Here is a 23,662-nt window from a genome sequence, read left to right as displayed (position 1 = left end):
GTAAAAGTCCGACATTACTTTAAATTATGCGGTCCCGAAGTCCTTAAAAGTTAATGCAGTATAGCTTATTACCGACCGACCCCCATACTAAGCGTAAGATAACCGATCAAGTTTGTTCTCGTACTTCACAGAAGTTCACACTGTACCCAAGGGTTTCAATAAAGAATATCTGGGTTTCGCTAAGAACATTGGGTCAAAATAGAAAAATTTATAATGTATTTATACTTCAGCTGGCTGTAAAGCAACTTGAAAATGGGAATTTTTGTAAACAATGCAAAAGTTCAATTGCAACACCGACTTTAATTGTTACGACATAATACAATTGGAAACGAATTCGCGCTAGCGCTAGCAGCCGTTGTTACGTCATAATATGCCGCCTTTCCCACAATCGAAAAACTGTCATGCAACGCACCATTGTAGCAGTGAAGCAAATAAAATGAAAACACCCGATATGAAAAAGTGCGAGAATATGATGCGAAAGGCATGTGGAAATATTTGTTATGTTTAGCCAACCGTGGCGATGATTTTTGAAGGTGACTGTGAAAAGTACGTCTGTCTGAAATCGAGTTTTAGAGTCAGAACGACGTTTATGGGTGTGTTTTTTTTTTATCTTTTTGTCACGATTGAACGCATAAAGTAACTGGCCTATACTTCACTTATTGTGGGGCAAATCAGGATTAAACCATCCACCATTAACAACTTAAGCATCACTTAACACAAGCACAACTTTTGTACAACGAAAAAAGCAAGCTCCTACCTGGGATGACAAGTGACGTAAGCATTTCAAGTGACCTGCATTTCGACGTCACCTCGATAAAGTGCGTGCACCAAACATTGTGTGTTACAAGGTTATATAGAAGCCCTGTTGCAACTTCCTTCATTCTTATACGTAACAATGATCACAGATCTTGTTTTAAATTGATGTAGTTCATTTTGCTGAATTTAAAGACATAAGCAAAATCAATCAACCAAAATCGAATAGTTTCACAATTGTAAAAAACGTAAGGAAATTTATCGCCAAGAAAAAGAGTCACAACATCAACAACATTGGTTCTCCAGGTTTTTAAAACATGGGGCGCATTAACAAATTTCCCCGCGAAACGCTTGGCAGGCAAACAACACAAAAGGTGTCAAACGAAAGATAACTTTCAACTTTATTGTGGTGGGTGATACTGATTTTAATGAAAAATAGACCAAAACATAATCTATAAAACAGTGTCAGAAACTCCTGAATTTTGTCAACAAGTATTTAACAAAACAGCAGAAAATGTGTGAACTTTGAAAAAGCAAACATTTTGCGGCATCTTTGGTAATTTCTGCACTCTACTTCACGGCAGATTCGCTAACTTCAGGCAAGACCATGTTTGACATTTTTTCGGGTAAGTTTTTGCACAGTTGACAAGACAGCGAAAGTAGGAAACCCAATACATTAATGTTATTGGTACTGGATGAGAGATTTATTATCATCTGACACCGGTTCCTGTCCATTAGCTTTCACTCTCCTGAGACACCAAGTGACCACAAAATTACGCCGTGGTAGCCGCTAAGTGCTGCTGATAGGGATTAGGCTATTTTTTTAGAATATACAGATGAAATTACAGATACTATAAACAGCGGTTTATTTTAACAGAATAATGAGAACAATCTATAGTCTTAAAAACAATTAACGGTGCACAAAAATAACCCGACAATTTTAGTGACAGTCAAGATTAAGATGCTACGAAAATTCACTTAAGTCGATGTGGAAGAGAAGTTGGATTTGGTTGCTGAAACTCCGGTGGAGTTTGTTGCCATGGTACGAGGAGAAAATGATGCTGGCTCAATGCCAACTGCATCCTCAAATCTCTTTCTGAATCCTTCAAACCTTGCTCTCATGGGATTCCACCAGAAGATGAACATGTCTTCTCTTTTCACACAAGTGATGTAAAAGATAAAGATTCCCTGGACATTAAATTGTTGTTCAAAATTCCTAAGGGTAAATTGTACATGTGTTATGTTTAAGGAACGTGGACCTCATGTCAATACTTGCTCACGTTGTTACTACGTCACACATATGTGACGTAACAAAAGATATGTTGTCGTATAAATAAATATATAAAGTCCAAAATCCAAATGGTTTGGTTTTTCGGAATAAAGGCATTTTTGCAACGAAACGCGTTTGATTAAGTAACTATTTCAGCGTGTATCAAATCTAAACTTTTGCTTTTCTAATAAACGATCTACAACGAAACTTCTACCGGGAGTAGATATATCCCGAGGGCTTAGTTTGACTTTCTTACAGGCAAATATAGGTGAAAGTATTCCTTTACCCGATTTGGTTCATACTGCTTTGTGTGTCACATATGCACGCTGGCAACACAATATTAATAACTTCACTAACAAGGAGCTTACCTGGACTTGATTTGCAACAGTTTTAAATTGGTTTGTTAAGAAACACGTGGAAGAGAATGATATATGCAAAAGGGGGCATATACAGTTAACTTTGGTCTAAAGGGCTACTCAAATGGCGGACCGCGGTACAAATCCTGACCTTTTGAGGCGTTGGATGTGGACCTCGACGTTCTTTTGAATACGGCTACATACACTATCAATCGTGTGTTAATTGCCTAATCATTGAAATGCAGCAGCAGTCTTTAAAGAGCCCCGGCACCGGAAAATTATTTTTTAATATGTTATTTGTTGAATGCTTATAAACACGATTTCAGGTTTAAAATTACAAAAATCGATGTTATTAGTCAAATATTTATCTTTAAAATTTCAAAACACTGACACCTTGGGGACATTTTATCACATTGTCCAAACGTCCTGTGACGTCACCTCGTACCAACTTACTTTGGAACTTTGGAGCGTGTTTGTTGTCGGTGGTTGTTAACGTTCAGCAACGCCAAAAACGTTAGTCAGTTAAAGTATTTTGGTGTTTAATTGTTCTTATTTTTAGACTTAAGTGTGCAAAAATGCCTGCAGTGTGTTCTGTGTATGGTTGCGATTCGAGAGGAAACAGATATACGGCCTACATACATTTTGTTTTTGTAATAATACAAACAAATGACACTACAACGCCTCGTTATGCATGTAGTTTTGGCCGAAATCATACAAGTTTCCGACCCTTGAATCCAGCATACTCGTCAGAAGGAAAAGTACTGCGAACTTTGATTACGACGCATGCTGGCAATGTAACCCTGATGTTTTTTTCCAAGTCTTCCCCAGCACCATTTAACAAATTTTCTGTAGGCTGTATATCTGTAACGCCTAAATATATAGCAGTTGCTGGTTGCATGTGCTCCAGTTAGCGCAGTAAAACTTACTCGTGACGGGTGTTACCCCCATAATTGCTTCCGAATTGACGTTTAAATCGATAATATGCTGTTTCTAATGCATACGCATTGAGACAAATGGGTACAAATCCAGGATGGGGAGTTATACAAAGCAGATTCAACTCAGAATATTCGTTGAATTTGGCTAACTGCTGTTGCACTTTACTAATTTCATGGCAACAAACGCATGATTTCTCTCCTCCATTATCACACAGTTTGTACATAAACACCTACAATAATACTGTTGAAACTAAACTTAGCTCATCAAGGCAAAACTGTTACCAATTTGTATGCTCCATTTGCATTTGAAGGCTGGCAGACTGCGGTTCGTCCACGCTTAGTTCATTCTCTTGGTACTGTGGTTCAAACGAAAAGGCTGCAATATGTCCCTAATCCACAAGAGCATAACTATCTTCTTCTGATTCACTTGAGCTCATGGTTAAAATAGTCAGTATTTTTGTTCTAGTGTGGAGACTGTATACGGTATGCTAAAAATACCTTTTGTAAACAACAAAACATCTACATCTTTAAGCCAACAGTTGTTAGTTAATTCTTAACTGTCAACTAAATATTTACGTTGGTTCTGTCAGTTGTAAACAGTAAAAAATGTACGCATCAAAGCTAAAACAAGCAACAAAAACAACAGCTGACCAACGCCATTGTTAGAAGTTGGTACGAGGTGACGTAACAATTGCTGTTGCATTTTAAACCAAGGTGTCGCTCGAGAGCTCATTGTTTGATTGAATATCTCGAAAACGACAAACCAAAGGACAAAAAAAAATTAGTGATACGGAATCCCCGAAGTATGGTAATTCTAAATAACCAAAGTGTAGAAAAAGTCACATCGTCGCTGCCGGGGCCCTTTAAACCAGCGTCCGCATTGCGATTAGTAGTGCCAATATACTTTCGCAAAGAGTAAATGAACGTTTAGCGCTTGATACAAGCTTTGGTTTGGTGACATACATTCGGCTTAAACAAATGTGTTTAGTAATGGGCCGAACCGAGCCAAAACCCGAGTACTCGGTACCGAGCATCGCCGTTTTTGATGCTTGGTGCTCGGCCGAGCAGTTGCACAAACTGACCCGAGCACTAAATTTGCATATTCATACTAACATACGAAAATTTTGTTTGAAAGGGTGTAAGAACAAAAATGACTGTTTATTTAAATGCATTATGATTGTGAAAAAACGTGTACTTTATGGGCCTGTACAGCTTAATACACAGTTGGTGACGTAAGCGACCTTGTAATGCTAAAACTTGCGTGAATGTTTGTAACGTCATAATGCAGCCGAGCGTGCTCGGCCGAGCACCAAGCATTAACGTGAGATGCTCGGTGCTGGACCAAACAGAACACTTGCAGTTTTGGCACATCCATATGTGTTTATGTTGGACCGCGTTTAGTTACAACAAAAATTGGCTAAGATATTCTGCATTTGTAGTACTGACAGAAGTGTCCGGTCGTCGTTGATTTATACCTGTTGTATCTGGACCTATGACAAAACTAATTGAGTAGCCCTGGTCTAAAGGGTTATATTACTTCACGCAGTCGTTAAAGTCAGTATCGATCATGTAGAAACCAATAACAGACCTGAAATGAGTTGAATAAAGCAAAGAGCCAGTTCAACACTTGATTGTAAGTTGGATCAGTAGAAATTAACATGAGAAATCCAAAAATCCATGTCAAACCGAGAGAGAATAAAAGTGAACAAGCCATGTATAGTTGGTGCAGTTTACTACCTTTTGCAGCTGTGGACCGAATCTAAAATACAAGTGGCATTGTTATAATATTTGACACTCGGTACAGGACAAGGTGCGATATATGTGTCCATATACTTTCTGACGTTTGAAGATGACTTTCCTTAGTACCAGGATTGCAATGCCAAGATTGTTGAGATAAGCCAAACCAATGATAAACAGAAAGCCAAAGTAAAGGGAGTAGCCTTGTAGCCAACACATGTTCTCAGCATGATATGTTGTTGATAATAGGTATTGAGGATCGTCTGTATATAAACACAGCGATTGAATTTAACTTCAGCTATTTACCTTGGGATACCGGAGTGAAAGCTTGTAACAAAATGCCGATGTGTATGACCATCACGAATATGAGTTCCAACACGAAGTTTTGTGCTAACGGTGTAATAGCAGGACATTTCCCATCTATCCACCAATTGCGTACTCTACTTTGTCGCGTTTTTAACGTCTCAACGTAGCGCAACTATTTCCGGCTTGGTTACTATTCTAGCGCAATTAATCAGCTACGATTTGTTATAACGACGAAATAAACTCAACTCAACATTCATGTCCACAGCAGTTAACAGCGGCTTTTCATAGCCTTAGTCTATGCTATTGGTAAGTGAGGGTAATAAAAATTATGTTTCGAAAAACGGACGCCTCTTACAATGAAAGAACCGAGATTAAGATATGCGTTTATTCTATGAGATGCTACTGTACACAACCATTCAACATACCTTTTGTACAAAAATCCTCATTGATTTGTTGTTTGCCAAAATACAACAAAGTAACAGCAAGGTTAAAACTAACAACCACTGCAGGAATGCCATAAGCAAAAATACAAGCTTTATTCATGTAGCTGTTGATTGTAGTGTTGAAGACCTTCAAAAAGAAAGTTTGTCTAATTTATGTCACAAAATCAGAATTAAATGAACATACTTCAACAAGAGCAGTGTATAGTTTGTTGCTGTAAACTGTCATCCACATCCAACTGGTTAAAAAAGTGTATTGCAGGATGGCAGTAATAGCTGTACATGCTTCTGAATTGTCCACACTTGAAACACCAGTTACAAAAACTAAGTAGGCCACAAGAAGATTTGTGCAAATGTGCAGCTGAATTTGGTTTAGGACATTCTTCAATTGTGCTCTAATGGACAAGAACGAATTAATATGTTTTTTTAAATTTATTTGTTTAGCAAACACCAACTTGTTCAGAACATGTAGAATAATGGTAGCGGTAAATCCACAAATGGAGAGACCACATCCAATATTGCTGATTGTGGAAAGAACTATATCTTCTGGTATTTCATTTGTTGTCTACAAAACATTTCTTTCAATTGGTATGTTTGTAATAAGGGTTCATTTTATGACATAAAACTTACAACTAAGAGAGCAAAGCTGGTCAGGTGATCACATTTGCACACAGGTGGATGAGCAGTGTTGTCAAGGCAACATCCATCAGTCTTCCAGTCCAGAGCATCAGGATCCCAGTAAGCACATCTTTGTCGCACTCTTTTTACCTGATTCCAAAAAAGAAACAGTTTAATTTTGCAAAACATGAATGTATTTTTAAGGCATTTTTACTTTTAAAGCCCGTGCTGAGCTTTTCTCTCCATAATGTGTCTGTTCATTTGTATGCTCTATTGTCACAGGTGGATTTAAATTGGTGAGAGAAATATTGTCACCAATTTCTACCATCATAACCTTAAACAATCAACAATGTTCTTGACTAAAAAATTTCAAACAAACATTCACAATATAAAACATAACAAACTTTACTATTTTACAGAAATAAGTGACTTACAAAGTCAACTTCAGTCTTGGATGGGAACAATGTATCTCCTTTGTGCAGGAAAAAGACGGTCCTCAACTTTGAACTATTGGCGCTTTTCCAGGCTTGTGAAATAACTGAACCAGGAACTGAAATATTGGCAGGTACAACACTTGTAATTGCCTGATTGACTTTTACTTCCGGGGCAAACCACACACCCCTCGGAAATCTTTCTTGTGGTTGTTCTGTTACCTGTACATGTACAATTGGGTGTTTCTTGACTGGTGACATGAAATGACTGTGACCAAATTTGATAAAAATGACAAAATTTGTTTCAATGTTTTGGCACTTGTATTTTCCTTGTTTGGCATGCGCATTGTTCTGACCACACAGTATTTACTAATTGTTTTGCACAATTTAACTTCCCCTATGTTTCTATGTTCGCCTCTCATTGCTTCTGTCAACACCTGGATAGGTCTCTGGGATCCTGTGGTTTGTTAATCTCTGTGATCGGTGTTGTGAAACATGCTTGAGAAGGAACCAAGGTCAGTCTGCCCCCTGGGCATCCTGTGTGTTGCACTGTGACATATTGTACCTGCATTTTGCCTTGCTTCTAATGGAATTGTGGGAAGTGAACTTAAGTACGAGTTGCCTTGACATGTGTTTTATTGTATAGTTTTGCATAAACAAGATGCCTAGTTTGTATCTCTCTTTTGCTTTAGTAGTGGGCCGTCACTACAGGGCTTTTTCTGTATTAGAGAGGCAGTTTTGGTATAAGACAAAACCAGGCGCAAGAAGTCGATTGGAGTTGAATTCCCAAAGATGTTGAAATAACTCCGTACAACATGTCCTTATTGAACTTGCTTATAGACAACACTTGGTGACAAAATTATTGCAAAGTTGTACTTACCCTAACCACTATTGATTCAGTTTTTATCTCCAACACAGGATCAGTGGTGTTATCAAGCTTAATATTGTAAGCAAGCAAGCTGAGTGATTGGCTGATGCTTTGTCTGATTGCTGACTGCTCTTGAGTTGGGTTTGACAAGGGGCTGCCTTGTGCACTTTGCAATGCTTGAGTGACATGAGAAATGGTTGTGACAACATTAATCAAAAGAGTTTCCGTCACCTAACAAACAATACAAATAAAATACAATTTCAGAAATAAATTTCCAAAACCAAATAAATCTTGTACAGTACAAGACCAACGATTTATTTCAATTGTGAAGATATTGCTGCATGTTGCTACACAATATCATTTAATGGTTTTTACAAGTAATAATCGAAGTTATGTAGCAGTATTTGTTTATGTCAAAGTAAAACAATATTGAAACAAGGTGAAGCAAAATAAAATAGTAAATGTAAGTAAATGAGAAAGTCATCAAAGTGAACTTGCACAATTCTTCCAAACACTAATATTAAATCATTTATTAGGTTGTTTGAGGTTACATGCCTTGTAAACGACCTACCTCAACTTTTCCACCTTCAACAGCTTCAGCAATTAAATCAACAACTTCAAGCGATTCTTGTACTTCTGTTTCATCCAGTGTTGATCCAGATGTGATGATCTGAAGAGAACTAGCAACTTCTTCTATTGTCTCCTGAGTCACTTCTGATGCGTTAATCTGAAAACAAAGTTTTTTTAGGATTCAGACGAATTTGAAACTTTTTGAAAAATTTGAAACATCTCTAAAAATAAATTGATCTTTGTTATACCAGAACAAAGGTAAGGACAATACATGCACATGTGCAGATGTTTTTTTATTATGGGCCATGTTGTTTCATAAAAAAGCAGGCCTGTTGTAAGTGAGATAAAGGACACCATCATTATGAAGGGATAAACTTAAGTGTACATTTAACATGAAGAGTCAGATACTACCTTAATATCTTTAATCTTAACTTCACATTTGATGACAGACAAACTTGATTCATCAAACTGTGATGAGCGAAGTTCACCATTAACTCCAAAACTCACAGCAGGAATACATCGCAATGATGCCTGTGAGTAACCTGGAAAATTCGATGGTGTTTATGCACACCACACATTTCAAGTAGGGTTGACAACATTTATTTCAAACAAACTGAAAGAAAAAACGTAGAAATGATTTTTCTGGTTAATTGTATAAAGCTTGCACCCTAGATGTACAAATAACCATAAGTATCTGAATGTAAACATATTTTTCATGTACTAAACCTCCAGGACATAGCTCTGTAGTATAACTCATGGAATTCACAGAAACTTCTGGAAAGTTAAATCCTTTAAGAACTTTTTCTAGGCAGGAAGCTGCACAAAACAAACAGTTTCAGATCATGACAAAGTTGTTTTTGTTGCATGGCATCAATGACTTACTGGTCTGGGGAATCCCCAAAAGCAAACCATTGGAATTTTTTTGAGAGGAATATTTGACATATCCACTTAGAAGAACGGAAGGAGGTTGAAATCCATTACTAAACTGAACTAAATATCTGTGTAAAGAGCAAACAAATTATTAAACTGTTTATGTCAGTTTATATACAAAAGTTTTTTTTTTTTACCTCACTGTAGAATTGGGCCGAAAAGTGTGAATAATAACTTTTCTAACATTGTTGTTTTTATGTTGAAATGCTTTCAGTAGATTTTCTTTAAGTTTTGTTTTAAGCATTTCATCACTTAAGGCATTTGAGGTAAAGTTTTGAGAAAACTCATGAAGGAACAATTCTGAAAAAAAAATGTTAGTACCACTGAAACATTTTGGCATGGTAATGCAACTTACTGTTACAAGTTTTTCCATTTCCTTCATAACCAGCATTGCAAGTGCAGTTAAAATTTCCATTAAAATTGCCACACTTAGCATTTGAATCACAATCATGAGTCCCCATAGAGCATTGGTTCACAGAAGTACATTCAAAACCATCACCCTCAAATCCTTTGTTACAGAAACAATAAAAACTGCTTATTGTGTTGCTACATTGTGCATTTATGTGACAGTTTGCTGTGTTTAAAATACATTCATCTATGTCTTTGCAAATTGTTCCATTTGCAGCAAATCCAGGATTGCAAGAGCAAAAATAGCTGCCAAGAGTATTCTCGCAAATGGCATTGCCATGACAATTGTCTGTTTTCAGAATACATTCGTCGACATCAGAACAACACCTTCCATTGCCAAAAAATCCATTCTTGCATTGACATAAATATATGTTTGCTTCTGTTTTGCATGTTGCATTTAAATGACATGGGTTTGCAATGGCACAACTTGCTTTTGTATCATGATTCCGTATACTCTCTGAAATCATCAATAAGTTTTATGTCAAAAGAAAGAACTCGCTTTAATTCTGTTTTAACATACTTGTTATAATATGAATTGGTGTTCCAGGATTTCCAACAGCTGCTTCATAAACAACATATACAGTGATGTTATACTGAGTGTTTTCCATCAAACAGGAAAGTGTGTAATTTGTGGTGCTTATCAGGACACTTTTAGTATAGTTTCCTAAACAAAACAAATGATGACAGCAAATATAAATGTGCATTGGCTGCAGGTCAACATGTGCTTGTTATACTCATACCAACAGATTTTTTAATGTTAAAGGAAAGTTTTGTGTTGACATAAACACTCTCATTAACCCTTCCATGGTATCATTTCAAACTTAACATTACCATGCTGATAAACAATATTGTATTGTTTTGCTCCTATAATTTTATCATAAGCAATAGTGATCTCATGATATCCAACTGATAGAACTGAAACATTTGGTCCAGATGTTGACACTGTACAAAAACAGAAAAATAGTCTAAAATTTTTAAAAAAAATTGTCACTTCTAATTTAATGCACAAAATTTTGCTAAACGTTTATTTTTGCTATAAGTAAATATCATGATACCTGTTGATGTTGTATAATTTATACTCTCAGAAGCCAAGTATAATGGAGATACAAACACAGTTACAGTGTATTGCATTCCAGCTGTCAAGTTACCAAATGTAGCTTGAGATTGGTAAATACCAGGATAGTATGCAACCATTCGTAGATTGCTTGTGAGGCGAAGTTCAACATTATATAGGAAACTGTATTCCTTATGCATTTGATCCCAGGTAATAGTCAGTGATGATTGAGATTGAGAATCCACTTTCAAACAACAAAGCCTGGCTGCAACATAGTAGTATCTCTAATAGTTTGTGTCTTTGCATTACTATGTGTTATACCTACCCTTGCATTTTGAAGGCACTATGCATTCGCAGATCGATCCCAAAATACTTCCACTAATACACTGACCAAAATATCTGCAGGTAATATAATAATAAGAGTTTCCAAGATAGAGACGATACCATCCCCAATGTGAAAAGTATGAATCATGGTGGTAGCAAACACCTAAACATAAAAGCATTTTAACAACGAAACCAAGTTTTACTCAGATTTGTAAAGGTGTTTTAAATTTTGCACCAAACCAGGAATGAATAATTAAAATTTTCTTGTTCTTTTATGCTTTCTACTCAATGAATTCTTTGCTCTTTACAAACTGGTCTAAAAATGCACCATGAGCAATATTTTAAATAATATGTTTTGGAAGAGAGCAAAGGAGAGTGAGGTAATGAATGAACTGTTGCTGCCAGGCATAATGTATCAACATTTTTTTTTCATTATTTATACTGGTAGAGCTAAAAAAAAATGTTGTGAGTGAGGTTATGTTTTGGTAGAGAAGCGGTATTGGCTTTTCTTACTTCTTTTGAATTGGTGTCCTTCAATTTAACATTGTCCTTCTCAAAAACTTGTTTAAGGCAGGCATCATGGGTCATAAAACACACATGGGAGGTTGCTTTAAACCACGACAGTTAATAAGTAGGACATTACAATATGCACTGTGGTTTATATACGCATTATTTGTCTAGTTCTGAGTGGGCCCTGCATCATAGTAACCTATTTGAACTTGAAAGGTAATGAATCACTTCTGTTGACAACATGTGCTGTTTATTTCCATCCCAATTATCACAGATTCTGGTTTAACGCACATACAAGGTTGGTAAATTGGTTGCGAGATGAACTAGAATTCGACTGTATTCATGTCCATACCAACACAAGTGATTCCATCACCAGCAAACCCTGAATTGCATTGACAATAAAAACTCCCTTCAGTGTTAAAACAAGTTCCTTCCTGGTGGCAATTGTGGGTTCCATTGGCACATTCATCAATATCTGTAAATACATGCAAACTTATTTGAGTAAAAATAAACTTTAACAGTGACGGCATCACAATTGTAATAGGGTAATAAATGACAGTTTTTGGTTAAAAATAGTTGTCCACATTTAAATACAATGGTGGCTTAGCACATTTTTGCTTTGCACATACACTATAACCTATTTAAACGGTAATATATTTCCTATGCTTATTTTACATTGGGTCCCATATTAGCCACCGCCTTTTATAACTATAATTGTTTCTGCAGGCAGAAACTCATGGGTCCCCACACATGCAAAGTTAAAAATAAAGCATTTTAAGAGATAACCATGAGGAAGTTTGGTGTGGTAAGGTGAAACACAGTGATCGGCACTGGGCTTAAAAATAGTACTATGTAGAGTACAAACTATACAAATCGGAATCAACCAATGTTTATTATATTGACCACTAGTGGTGTTTTGAGCAAAAAACGTTAATGCCCCTAACGCCGTTGGGCTGTTTACATCCCCTAACTGCCATGACACTAAAACGTCCACCAAGCAACCAACTAACTTAAGTAACATATGTCTGGTTGTCCTTGTAACAATATTGCACCACAGAAATCTTTTGTTTGTGGTGCCCAGTAACATACAAACACGTTTTACACTGTGGGGGCTAGTAGGGTAAATGTTGGGGCTACAGGCAGTGGTGAGATTCAATTTTTTTGTCACCAGGTTCTATCATAAAAGTCATATTTTTCAACCAGTTCTGTTACAAAAAGTCCATTGACAGCAACCAGTAATGACAACTGGTCGCTGATCTCATAAAGTTTCTTGAGACGGTTCTATAGAACCGGTGCGAACCGGCTGAATCACACCACTGGCTACAGGGTTGAACATAACAATCGACAACTATAAATGACATACTCTACAAGCTAACCAAATGTCAGCCAACCCTGACACTGTTTAAAAATTCATCCATTTTAGGGGGCTAGGGGGCTAGCGGGGTTACTCGAGACAAAGGAAGTAAGCTTTCTACAAACTGTCCAAATTTAAGCCAATTCCGACACTGTTTAAAAACTCATCCATTTTAAGGGGTTAGCAGATAAAAAATGGGGTTATTAAGACAAACAAAGTGGGATGGACATAGCTATATCTACCCTCTGTTCAAGTTTCATCCAAATCAATTAAACATTTGATAGTAAAACTAATCGAAGTAAAACAAACTTTAGGAAGAAAAAACAAAATAAATTTGAGTAAAATCAATATGTGTCCCCTTCAGGGAAGGGGACCCATAATTAGACCAAAAAAAGGTGAAAACAAACCCATGTAAGAAAAGGGAAACCACAGTGTTACTCCTTATATTTGTTTATCCACACACATACCTGCACAAATTCCATTTTTTAGTGTATATCCTTGACAGCACATAGATGAGTTGTTGTCACAGTTTAAAATGGGTTTAGATATTACACCAACAACTTTTGAAGAATTATTCTCTTTTCAAACAACAGAAAACAAAATAAATTCATTGTCACATACACTTAATGTGTGTTGTGTTTATTACCAGTGGTGAAATATTTACTGATGATACTTATTCCAGCATTGTTAATTGCTGTGATAGTTAAGTTGTATTTTGTTCCAGGTTTTAGGTCAAGAAAAACAGCTGAATTAAAACTGTGTTCCCATTGTTCAACACCAGGGCCAGTTAATTTTACTATGTTTTGAATAGCATTTCCAGTTCTCCATGTAAACCCAAGAGTTGTGGAAGTTTTCCATACAAGTTTCAGGTCCAATAAAATTGGAGTTTCTGCTTGTAATTGTTATTAATATATTCGGTTTTGTATTAATTGTATGAGTATGTGGAAACTAAATAACAAATATTACCTGTACAATTTTCTGTGCAAATACATGTGTACCCACTTGCACCATGGCTACAATATCTGCAAAGACTACTGCAATATCCTGAAAAAACAACAACCGTGCTTATATAAATAAATACACTTTATTTTACAAAACCTTTTTACACATGAAGTTAAAAGTAGGAGCATTTTTTTAACAAGCACAATTGTTTTTGAGTTTTATTATTTGTATACAACATGATACATGGCAAAGACAATAAATAAACAATAAACATTTAATTTACTGAAAAAGTAACATACAAGGAGATATACTACTTTTACATCACACAGCATAACAAATGTTTGTGAGCATGTGTATCCTGTCAATGAATGTCTATGTGCTCCCAATCTTACTTAAATAACATGGGACTAATTGCACTATATCAACAATCATTTGAACTTTTTCTGCTTAATGTAAAAAACAAACTTTTGCTATTTTTCATCTTCCTAAGAACTCACCTAAAATGTGTCAAGGGCAATAATTGATAACTTCTATTTTTTGACACATGTTACATTAAGAGAAATCATAAGTAACATAGAGGAGTTGTCTATATTGAAAAAAAGGCAAAGAGTAATGGCTAGTAAAGAGTTGAGGTTAAATATACTGGGCAACAATTCTGTTTTATCTAAACCAGGGGTTCCCAACCTTTTTACGACCCTGTACCGCTTGGACGCTCTGCACTGTCATGCGTACCACCATAGAGCACTACTGTGCTCTATGTACCACTTCTTACAGAACAACTAATTTGTTCAAATCATATTTTATTCAACACTAGCTTAAGCTACAAAACAGTAGATGATATCTACCAAGTGCAATCATTTGACATACTTAACGCCCACTGTGCCACAGTGTTGTTTGGCTTTTCATAGCAACTGTGCTTCTCGTTGAGAATTGACATGACCTGTATTTTGAAGATCGTAATGATACGAAACAACAGAAATAGTTACGTAACAATGACAATAGGCCTGGGGAATATTTTTTTTGTAAACAAAACCAGATAAACAAAATATAAAGTTGCAAATCGAGGTTTTTGTGAACAAAACAAAAGCTACTCGCGTACCACCTGAAAACCCTTCGCGTACCACTAGTGGTACGCGTACCACAGGTTGGGAACCCCTGATCTAAACGAAGTCCTATAACCCCCTTCACATGCATTTATTTTTTCAAAAAGTAGTTCATGTACTCACCAACACAAATTTTACCATCTCCAATAAACCAGTCCTTACATTTGCAAGTATAACTTCCATCTGTATTGTGACAGGTAGCTTCAATATGACAGTCATGTGTGTCAAGTGAACATTCATCCATATCTAAGAATTAGTTAAGAGTGCAGTAGATTTTTGCAAGAATAAAAAAGTTAATTTAAACTAGAAGGGTGGCTTAGCACATATTGGTGTTTTGAGCAACAACCATTAATGTTTCTGATGTCAAAGGGCTGTTAACAACTCCCGAACTGCAATGGCGCAATAACGTCCACCAAGCAACCCACAAAGTCGCAAACGAGTAACATACAACTGGTTGCTTGTAAGACTATTGTGTCACAGAAATCTTTTGTTTGTGTTGCCGAGTAACACACACATACGTTTTACACTTTGGGGGCTTGTGGGGTAAATGTTAGGGCTACAGGGTTGAACAGAACAATCGACACCTATAAATGGCATACTTTACAAGCTATCCAAATTTTAGCCAATTCTGACATTGTTTACAAACTCACCCCTTTTAGGGGGCTAGCGGGGTAAATACTGGGGTTATCCGGACAAACAAAGTTTATCTACCATCTGTGTAAGTTTCAGCCACATCATTTGATGGAAAAAACGGGTTGGACAAACTTTGGGAAGAAAATAACCCATTTTAGGGGGCTAGCGGAGTAAATACTGCAGTTATCAACAAAAACAAAGTGGGATGCACATCTACATAACTATATCTACCATCTGCATAAGTTTCAGCCACATCCATCAAGCATTTGATGGCAAAACGAGTCAGACAAACTTGGGGAAAAAACATTTTTGGAGGCTAGCGGGGTAAATACTGGGGTTATCAACAAAAACAAAGTGGGATGCACATCTACATAACTACATCTACCATCTGTGTAAATTTCAGCCAAATCCATCAAACATTTGATGGAAAAACGAGTCAGATAAACTTCGGGGGAAAAATACCCATTTTAGGGGGCGAGCGGGGTAAATACTGGGGTAATCAACAAAAACAAAGTGGGATGCACATCTACATAACTACATCTACCATCTGTGTAAATCAAGGATTTGATGGAAATACGAGTCGGAGAAACTTTGGGGAGAAGAAAAAAGAAAGAAGAAAAAAACAAACAATTTGAGTAAAATCAATATGTGTCCCCTTCAGGGAAGGGGACCCATAATAAAGGGTAGGTAGCATGGAAGGTAGCATGTAAATACCAAATAGAAACACAAACCTTGGCATGTTCCATTTTTTAATTTATATCCATTAACGCATCCGTCAAATTGTATTGTCGATATTGTTGATACACTTACATTGGGTGTTGTTTCTAAATCTGAAAACATCCAGGCAACTTAGTATATGAGTTGAGTTGAGTTTATTTCGCATGACAAAATTGTAGCAACACAACTGCGCTAAAATATTTACCAAGCTGGAAATAGCTGCGCAACGTTCAGACGTTAAAAAGCGCGACAATAATGAGGGTACAATTGGTTTTCTGGGCTTATTATTTTTTAAATGTTGATGCATTTTTGTTTGTAGATTTAGAACATGGATGAATTAATGTTTTCAAACAATAATGTGGTAAATCTTTCGTAAAATGCAACCAAAATAAGTGCTTTAAAACACACCTTATGTGTAAACTTTGTTTCCAGTTGATTTTTAAACTAACTTTAATTAAGTTGCTGTTTTTTTGTATTTATAATAATCAAAACATTTATTGAAAAACTGTGATGCTTACCCAATGTAAAATTCACAGTTTTCTGTGTCGTTTTGGCCCCTAACTCAGCTTGTACTACAACTGTGTATGATGTATTTGATGGAAGGTTTGTGAATGAGATTTGTTGAAAATGATTGTTGTAAGTTTCACTCCAACTGTTGTTACTGATTGTTATGGAATTGTGAAAAGAAGCTCCTTGATCCCATAAAAGAGCAGCAGCTGTGTCATTCTTCCATGCCACTCTCAAGTGGCGAATTTTAGGATCTATTCAAGACAACAGCAAAATACATATATTAGTGTGGATGTTTTTATGAGTAAAAAGCAAAAAAATATTTGATGTTTCTTACCTCCATAAACTGTTTCACAAGTTCTTAGAGCATAGTTGCCGCAATAGCTACATGATGGTCGACAATAATCTGGAAAAGAAAAGTAACTGCTAGGGATGTTCAAAGTAGAATATCGAATTGGGTGGATTCAAATCCAATTTCGCCGTTAATATCGGGTAATTTGGAACTAAAATAAATTTGTGCTCTGACGATTCCTAAAAATGTAAACCATGTGTACCTTATTTGTGTTGGCTCCCGGTCATTTTACCTGTCGCAAAATATGGCTAAAGGCTTGTATGAGTCACATCAGCTGGCGCTATAACAAAGTCATAATCACGGTGTGCATGGAAGGCATGCTTAATAGTTAGTATGTGACACTTGTTTGTTACGCATCAGTTGATGCGATGCAGTTTGCAATGTTGTACCATCATTTAGTTGTTACAATTTTAACAACATCAAAATAATACAGTGAACGGTTTTGCATTAGGCAGCAAAGAAAAGCTTCTCCAAGCTTTTGATTGTCTATAAATATCCTCAACAAAATGCAGTAATACCCAGTGCACATCTTGGACTTTCTTAAAACAGACAAACATAAAAAAGTGAGTAAACATTGCAAAATTAAACTTGTGTGCCACAGAAGTCCAAGCAGTTTAATGATAATAATTTAAAAATTATGCCAATGTCCCAATTTTGTTTACAGGCTGCATGTCATGAGGCATTTGTGTCAAGTCAAATAAACTGTACTTTGGATAGTCTATGTCAGTCTTTTCTTAGCAAACCAAATTACCTCAGGATGTCCACATTACTCATGCAGTAGCAATACAAACCTTTAAATAAATATGTGAACTTTTACAGATATCTTTTTGTGATTGTGCTAGTTTCTTTGTCTTTGTACATTTTGTTTTTATGCAGGTTCGCAAGCTTTTCAGCAGTGGATTTTCTTTGTTTTTTTTCTTTTATGGCATTTTAAATGAAAAATAATGTTTTATAATGTATTAAATTTGTTTTCTTACTTAACCAAATTATTACAAGAATTGGATTTGATATTCTGGATTCTAAACAATTATTCTAGAATACTCAGTTATTCTACTTTGAAAATCCCTAGTAACTGCACAAATCATAACTTTAGCATAGTAGGTAGGGGAGATGCGGGACCATTGGGCCAAATTTCAGTTTTTCATGACTATTTCTTTGAGTTCGAAAGAAAAATTGCCATTTAACACCTGTACTAATACTACATGTTTTAACACACTTACACAAGGGCATAACTTTCTTGTTTGGAAATAAGTTGGCAAGATATTCTGTTTTAAAAATTACAAAAAATATGGCTCAAAGGTCCTTACCCTTGGGGACTCGCATAAAGGACCTTTGGGCCAGTATTTTCATGTGATATTCTGGACCATTAAACCACGCACGAGGGAGCTTAAAAGTGTTGTTTTGAAAGTAGAACAATTTTATTGAAAAATAAATCTAATATTAATCAAAAGAAATAAATACAACCAGCATCAATAGCTTCATAGGCCAAGGACCTTTGGGCCATGCCCAATGGTGTAAAGTCAAAGGGCCATGCCCAATGGTCCTGTGAACAACTGGCTCAATGGTCCTGTATTGCCGCCATTACGAACTTATCTTACTGAACTACATTACACAGATTAACCTAAGAAATATTAATGCTCACCTAACGCTACAATTAACTAACTAATATCCTGCAAACTTCGTGTTTTAACTAGCTTTCTCTTATGAAGAAATTACAAAAATGTAAAGGAGCAAAATATTTACTTTCAAGCTGCGAAAACTTAGTTCTGCTCACAGTTTCTTCTGTAAGTGACTGACCTTCTTGTTGTTACAGCTTTAAAACTATTGCAACACAAGTACTTTAACGTATGACTGAGAACTCGCTACAGTGGCCAGTTTGAGAGAAACACATGATGGCCCAAAGGTCCTTCATGCCCAATGGTCTCGCATCTCCCCTATCCCACAATAGTTAAATGTAACAGTATATTACTAGAAATGTAACTTTCCTACATTTTTCATTATATGCTAATGATCTTAAGTATTCTTTGGAAGGTATATATATTTAACATTACAATAAAACAGTGAAAAAAACAAGCATTAAAAACATTGTCTTACAAAAGCAATGTTTTCCATCTCCTGCTGTCCAGTTACTACACTTGCAAGTAAAACTTCCATTAGTGTTGTGACAAGTTGCTTCGATGTGACAGTCATGGGTTCCAAGAGAACATTCATCTATATCTAAAAAAATATGTACAAACATTTTTTTTTCATTTAAAATGATGCTTTGGCAATTTTGTACCTTGACAGTTAGCTCCATTCATAATAAAACCAGGACAACAGTGTGTTTTGTTGTTGCATTGTAAGTCTATCAATGGAGTATTAATTTCATTTTGGATTGAAATGTTGTTTGAATCCCCCAATTCTGTGTGGATATGAAAAAGCTTTGCTTAATACATGTGTAGCCCCAAAATACCTACTTTTGGGCCGTGCTATTTTTTTGCATTGCCAAGTCTGAGGTAAACCTAGATCACAAAAACAAAAATATTACCTGAAAACCAATAAAAAATTGACTGATCAGTTTTTCCAACATTATTATATGCTGAAACTGTAATTGTGTAATTGGTGTTAGAAACCAAGTTACTAAAATATTCCGCCGTGTAAGAATATGTTCCAGATGTATGTGGAGCAGTATAGGAATATGCACCGTATGCATTTCCCACTTCCCAAACAACCAAAATACTTCTTGGTGCTACCTTGCTTATTCGAATAATACGCACAGTTGGCTTTGCTACAAAACAAATGCTTTCATTACACAAACAAGGTATCATATGGCATCTGCAACACAGACATTCACAGGTGGATCCTCGGGAGCAGAAACAAGTGTACCCATTTGGTCCTTCTCTACACTCACCACCAACAGAGCATGTGTTGTTACAGGATTGAGAGCAGTTTATGTTGCAGTATCCTGGATGAAAACACAACATGTCAGGGTTTATTATTCTACATAAGGGCAACAAGAACAACAACTATTTGTGACACTCCCAATCTTTAAAACGCTGTCTCTTGTTGAAAAGTTGAATACATTTAAAAATTGAACAAAATATAATGGTAGCATTACAAGTAATTTAAAATATTCGTGTTCGTTACAAAATGCCGAGACGAGTGTTCGTTCTTTTAACCTGTCCTTCTTGAAAAAATAACACTTTTATTGGCTGCAACCGTCAACCGTCGATGTATTTAAATACACATTGCCACCTAGCAGACAATTAATAGTAGCAGGGGAAACATCTACAAATCCAAAATCAGTGAATCGTTGTAGTATATACTTTGCACACAAAACAGTAGTGTGCAGTTAATACCTCTACATGTAAATCCATCTCCAGCAAACCAGTCTTTACATTTGCACGTGTAGCTTCCGTTTGTATTGATGCAAGTAGCTTCAATGTGACATTTGTGGGTTCCAAGAGAGCACTCATCAACGTCTAATAAGACGGAATGGTTTTTTGCCTTTTCCTCATCCGCATGTATTTATTTTTGATGTTTTTTAGAAATATTTGACCACGCTTCTGAAGCCGTTCGCCATTCTATCGTTATACGTTACGAATCTCCCATAAAATGTTATTATGGCACACAAGTAATACCATAGTCGGTATGTGAAGACCTATGGTACTTAACACCGCATGTTGCCCCATGATACCAAACGGTAGACCACATGATACCACATGGTAACCAGTTTTAATGGACATAGATGTTCTTAATCCCAAAGTTATCCTTTTGCGGACTTTTGAACGCGTTGACGGTTAAAGTTGACGGGTTGGGGTGAGGGTTTCTAATTGAAACAACACTACAATTTATTTTCATTTATATTGTTAGAACTTTTTTAATCAGGGGGGGGGGCAATTTTTATCAGGTGATGACGGCCGCGGACCACGTTTTCGACCGGACAATTATAACACAAAATATACGGTTTGTAAGGAAATCTTGGGATTTTGTTGCGCCAGCACCATGTATACTTTTTTTAACGGCCGCGTTTGGCCCGCGTCCGCACTTTGGACACCCCTGCTAATTCAGACATGGGGTCGAATACACGCGTCCTGTATTCGAATACTTCACGAATACCTACATGACTGTATTCGAATTCATGAATACTTTGGTAATCTTTGAGTAACAGCAATTCGAATCGTATTCTAATAAAACGAGTCAAGTATTTGTATTCATGAATTGTTGACCAAACTACAACGACAAGTAATTCGAATAGGCTAGCCTACTGTTCGAATAAACCAAGGCATGTATTCGTATTCATGAATTCTACGCACTTTATAAAGTTCGACAATTCGAATTGTATTCGAATAATGCGAGTCAAGTATTGGTATTCACGAATTGTTTCGTAATGTTAAGGTGGCAGCAATTCGAATTGTATTCGAATAAAACATGTCAAGTATTAGTATTCATGAATAGTTGACCAAAAAACAACAACGTGTAATTCGAATACTATTCAAATAAACCCCAAACGTGTATTCGTATTCATGAATACTTTGTACTTTTTGAGAAGTAGCAATTCGAATTGTATTCGAATTAATAGTTCTAGTTATAAGTATTCACGAATTGTTCAGTTGTTGTAAGAAGCAAACAATTGGAATAGCATTCGAGTGCACCGATTCGGGTATTTGCAGTTGCGGAAAATAAAAGAAATAAAGGCGCCCCGAAACTTGAAAGGTATTCGATCAAAAAGTAATATGGGTTTTGAATTGCAAATTTGTTTGTAAAAATGTAAACCAACAAGCTTTTTTGTCATATTAGCTTGACTGATTTAAGTCTCCGTTATATAAATTTCACCAAATTAACATGAGATGTTTGCTTCATGAACACGCTACACCTGTCATGTGCTGAGAACAACGCAATGTTGCAAGCTTTGTAACACAATTCCATTTATGTAACGTCACAATTAAACTTCCATGTGTCATTGCAAAAACTTGTCAAATCAGGTCACGTTCACCGCCAATTTGAATCGTATTCGAATATATTTGGCAAAAATATGTAGCAAAATATTCTCGAATGCTCATAGTTTGGAGGTAATCGATAATTCGAATTGTATTCGTAAAAATGTAGTCATGTATTTGATTTTACGTATCTTACGTTGCCAAAGGCTGACAACAAATCGAATTGTATTCGTAAAAAATATCGTGTATTCAAATTTGCAAATTCTTAGGTTGGCAAAAACCTACAACAATTCGAATTGCATTCGAATAAATTTACTCAAGCTTTTGTATTCATGAATTGCTGGTTCAAAAGATAACATCAACCATTCGAATTGTATTCATGCACTATCGAACGAAAGCCAAAATCATTCGAATACAGCACGAAGGTGGCAAAACCTGTATTCGAATGCATTCCAATACGAATGACGAATACGAATTGCCCCATGTCTGCCTGCTATACGGCATGCCGTGCAGTAGGTTATACCGTGCGGTTTACCGTGCGCTATGATATACGATATTTAGTACCACCCTGTAAAGCAGGGGTGGGCAACCTTTGTTACTGTAGGGCCAATTATGAATGTCAAAATTGGATCGCGGGCCGCACATGTGCATAACACAAAGTGATTTTGCTTAGTTTCTTTCCAAATATGCTTAACTACAAGTATAATTCGTATTTGATTCTAGCCACATTTTGCCAGATCGCAGTAAACTAGCACCAGGCGCATTAATCAGCTCAAAAATATGTATTAATTGGACTCGTTTGCTAGTACTTTTGAAATCCAAGCGTCTCTGCGGGCCGCACAACCTTTAATAAAGGGCCGCAGGTTGCCCACCCCTGCTGTAAAGAATATGCTAATGCAATGCAACCCACATCTCTTATTAACCACATCCACATTCAACTGTTTTTTAAGACAATGCACTGTGTTTACATTAACGCTAAAAGGCTGGTCTAAAGGAGTTTTACCTAAAGTTGTTAATCCGCCTGTGCGAAAGTCAGATATAAAAACACAAAAAAATCGATGTTATTTGACATATATTACTGTTTAAAATCTGTTTTGCTGTCTGGTCTGATGTGACGTCACCACATGTCATTTTCCGGACTTTTAAATACATTTAGTTGGTGCAACTTAATAAACTCCATCACCTTTTTTGCAGCACAAAAACTAATGCAAGCTTGTGGTATTGGGCCAGCTGATTAAATTTGATTTGTTTAACACAGGTGAACTTACCACTTCCGTTGGTAGAAAAAATGAATCCTGTTACAATAATCAGACTATACAAGCAAAATAGCATTGTTGTCGGTCTTTGTAAAACTGACAGATACACAAACAAATCGTTTCAATACACACCCAAGCACCGACCAAAAATCGTTATAACCCCCACAAAAAAGTGACTTTCTCTCTAGGCATTCAACTTTCAAAGACAGTAAATACATAAGACCATGGTAGGAAATCGCTACGTTGTGTTACCTACGCATTGTATTCACTTGCAATGAACAAAACATCTGACAGCGTTGTCTCAGCCCACTCGAGTTCTTTTAAGGATTTCCTACTTCCTTGTATGTTGCAATGATCACAGATCTGCTT

At 36.2% G+C, this 23,662-nt stretch overlaps 1 protein-coding gene across 4 annotated transcripts; it reads right to left on the bottom strand.

Annotated features, from left to right (window-relative positions):
* Positions 1-288: 288 nt before the first annotated feature.
* Positions 289-20,279, bottom strand: LOC145215187 (uncharacterized). 4 transcript variants are annotated; one of them, XM_080083841.1, is made up of 31 exons: positions 19,646-20,278; positions 19,397-19,519; positions 19,213-19,335; positions 17,104-17,172; positions 16,778-17,020; positions 16,274-16,372; positions 15,033-15,155; positions 13,831-13,908; positions 13,511-13,753; positions 13,332-13,442; positions 11,863-11,985; positions 11,002-11,163; positions 10,678-10,941; positions 10,454-10,564; positions 10,143-10,286; positions 9,570-10,079; positions 9,352-9,514; positions 9,167-9,282; positions 9,011-9,100; positions 8,696-8,826; positions 8,286-8,441; positions 7,727-7,945; positions 6,850-7,068; positions 6,630-6,749; positions 6,428-6,565; positions 6,253-6,362; positions 5,985-6,192; positions 5,783-5,927; positions 5,148-5,314; positions 4,903-5,073; positions 289-1,941 (listed from the first exon to the last, which is right to left on the bottom strand). In XM_080083841.1, the coding sequence occupies exons 1-31, from the start codon at positions 20,079-20,081 to the stop codon at positions 1,732-1,734; spliced, it is 5,325 nt and encodes a 1,774-aa protein (XP_079939967.1). In that variant the 5' UTR covers positions 20,082-20,278; the 3' UTR covers positions 289-1,731. The 4 variants fall into 4 exon arrangements, with proteins under 4 accessions (XP_079939967.1, XP_079939968.1, XP_079939970.1 ...); XM_080083843.1 differs by having other exon boundaries at positions 1,874-1,969; positions 19,646-20,279; XM_080083842.1 differs by lacking the exon at positions 6,630-6,749.
* Between the last annotated feature and the right edge of the window lie 3,383 nt (positions 20,280-23,662).

The sequence above is a fragment of the Phallusia mammillata genome, chromosome 2 (genome assembly GCF_965637545.1).
Source record: "Phallusia mammillata chromosome 2, kaPhaMamm4.hap1.1, whole genome shotgun sequence".
Classification (NCBI taxonomy): Eukaryota; Metazoa; Chordata; class Ascidiacea; order Phlebobranchia; family Ascidiidae; genus Phallusia; species Phallusia mammillata.
This window is presented reverse-complemented; position numbering and strand designations above follow the sequence as displayed.

Bases quoted from the DNA above. Each gene is read 5' to 3' on its own strand.
- LOC145215187 (XM_080083841.1), bottom strand. From the start codon at position 20,081: ATGTTGTGTTTTCATCCAGGATACTGCAACATAAACTGCTCTCAATCC. The intron at 10,565-10,677 runs GTATCATGATAT...GTTTTTGTACAG, and splicing joins AAATTATACAACATCAACAG to TGTCAACATCTGGACCAAAT. The intron at 7,069-7,726 runs GTAAGTACAACT...GTACATGTACAG, and splicing joins CTGAATCAATAGTGGTTAGG to GTAACAGAACAACCACAAGA.